Source organism: Otolemur garnettii, unplaced genomic scaffold, assembly GCF_000181295.1.
Source record: "Otolemur garnettii isolate 467f Iridium unplaced genomic scaffold, OtoGar3 scaffold00038, whole genome shotgun sequence".
Classification (NCBI taxonomy): Eukaryota; Metazoa; Chordata; class Mammalia; order Primates; family Galagidae; genus Otolemur; species Otolemur garnettii.
The window spans coordinates 7,490,856-7,493,399 of NW_003852433.1; the positions used below are offsets into that span (position 1 = coordinate 7,490,856).

At 39.6% G+C, this 2,544-nt stretch overlaps 1 protein-coding gene across 1 annotated transcript in view; it reads left to right on the top strand.

Annotated features, from left to right (window-relative positions):
- The window catches only part of ANKRD13A (ankyrin repeat domain 13A), a 38,617-nt gene that overhangs the window by 24,367 nt on the left and 11,706 nt on the right, over positions 1-2,544 (top strand). Inside the window, exons 7-8 of the mRNA XM_023513238.1 lie at positions 926-1,007; positions 1,953-2,014. Coding sequence (XP_023369006.1) covers positions 926-1,007; positions 1,953-2,014 — 144 coding nt within the window. The remainder of the gene's footprint in view (positions 1-925; positions 1,008-1,952; positions 2,015-2,544) is intronic.

A 2,544-nucleotide genomic window follows, 5' to 3' on the forward strand; every position in this document is an offset into this window, starting at 1 on the left:
AATCAGGCAAATTGTAGGCAGTACAATTTGCATGACATCAACAAATTTAAAATAGTTGGTAATAGTGGAGACAAGTGTCTATTCAGTCATCTGGCATTTTATCAGCTGGAAGGCTCTGTGATGTGTCCTTGCCTTAGTCCTACAGCACTGCAGGCATTGATGGCTAGCAGCAATGGAGCCAGGTGCTGCAGGGTCCTCTGGTGGCCTCTGAGTGAGCAGAGACAATTTATGCCATGCTCAGCAAGATATGTTTAGAAACAGTCATTCTGGTGCTGAGTGTGTTTTCCCCGGCTCTGAAGGTGGGGGATCCACATATGGTATTCTCTGTTAACTCTTATGTTTGATTGTCTAGACCACCATACTCCTCAGTTGACCTTGATAGCAGAGCATTTACCTGGCTGTTACATAATGTTTTGTCAATGCACTCAATACCTTTTATAATAAATAGTGACTTGCTGATTTTCTCTAAATCTCATAAGTCTAGAGAATCCTGTATTTATTTCTTTTCCTTCTGCCTAGCAGATAGCTATCTAAGTTAGTATTGCTGTAAGATTACCAGAGCTCAGTAAAAGTACACGATCGAGGTTTGGGTATAGTACACTACAAGTCCAGGTGGGAAAGGTACATTGCAGGACATTTGCTTGCATTTGTTGAGCCACAAGAAGAGCAAGTGGGAAGATGCAGCCTGTCACTGTTAACTCCTCAGTATTAAAACTGTCAAATACGGAAAGTAACTGCCGCTGAAGCATTTCTAAGTTGATAGTTTGAATATTTTCTCTAAAGATTCCTAATGATTGTTAACCATTTCTCATTTTTATTTTGCTGGATTTTTTTTTTTCGGCTTTAGAATTCTTGCTCTTGCTATGCTTATTTTCTGGGTTTTGATTCCCTGTGTCACTGTTTTCTTTTGCACACATCTCTCAAGGTATACACTGTAAACAATGTGAATGTGATAACCAAAATACGCACAGAACATCTGACCGAGGAGGAAAAAAAGAGATATAAAGGTAATCACCCTCCTGCTTCCCTTTTTCCTCCTCTTTTCTTTCATTTTTGAGTCTAGAGAGAGCTGTTGGCTCTCTAAAGCTTAGGGTTAATGTGATGGAGAAGTCCTAATCTTAACTTCCTTTTTATAAAAATTTCCTTGATCTGACACATTTTTTTTTTTTAGTCTGACACATTTTTGGAGGTGTTTCCCATAGTTGGCTTCAGCTATAATTAAAGCCATTCATGTGTGTTTGTTTACGTTTCATGTGTCAAAAAGAACAGTTGTTGGATTTGGCCATTTTATAGATAAGGATATTGGAGAATATTTATCATTGGAATGGGTCATTTAGTATAAACAATCATGAAAGATTTGGACAAAACTTGGGCTCTAAGCCAGAATGTTGCTGCTGCGTGGTTGCTGTGTTGTAGCCTGGCCAGCTCCATGGCCTTGTGAAGTTACCTGTCCTCTGTGCCTCATTTTCCTCAGCAGTGAAAAGTGATACTGGACATTCTGTAGAGTTATTGAGAGTTAGATGAGTTACAATGTGTAAACCTTCATTACGGTGCCTGTAGTAGGCGGTAAGCATGCATTAATTGTTCACCACCACCACCACTATTACTCTAGTCTGACAGAGGAGGGAACTGAGGCCCAGAACACCTGGGTAGTGAATGGCCAGGTGAGACTGGAATCCAGATCTGGCTAATTCTGAGTCCAGATTCTTCCCTCTGTTCTGCTCTGATTTTAGTGACTATGTCTAGTTTTAGAGATCTTTCTAAAAAGTGTAGTATAAAGGATAAATCACCACCACCAAAATCAGTGTGGATGATTTTATTGATCAGCCTATAAGCAGATTCCTTAATGCACATAGCTTGGATTGAAACTTTAAAATATGATAAAGTTTTCTTTTTTTAATAGCTGCAAGTAATATATAACATTAGACATTAAACTTTTCCCTCCTCTATAGCGGACAGGAACCCACTGGAATCTTTGCTGGGAACCGTGGAACACCAGTTTGGTGCTCAAGGGGTAAGTTGAAGCAATGAACTTTCAGTGCAGTTTAATGAAAGGAAATGACGTCTCTGTGCTTGTGATGGCATTTCCTGGATCCTGAACAGGCCACTCTATTTGAAAAGGTTAAAGAATACTGCCAAGCTGGAATAGGAGATTTTGGAAGAAAATTAGATAAGTGAGAGTAGTGATGATAGAAATAACGTGCTTTTTTTGAGACAGTCTTAAGCCCTTTTTTTGAGACAGCGTCTTAAGCCCTGGGTAGAGTGCTGTGGCATCATAGCTCACAGCAACTTCCAATTCTTGGGCTCAAGTGATCCTCTTGCCTTAGTTTTTCTATTTTTAGTAGAGACAGGGTCTTGCTTTTGCTCAGGGTGGTCTGAACTCATGAGCTCAAACAATCTACCTGCCTTAGCCTCCCAGAGTGCTAGGATTACAGGTGTGAGCCACTATGCCCAGCTTTTAAAAAAAATCCATTATACAAATGCAATCAGTGTAATCTAGTTTCTTGTACCCTCAATGAATCCCCAACAATAAAAAAAAAAAAA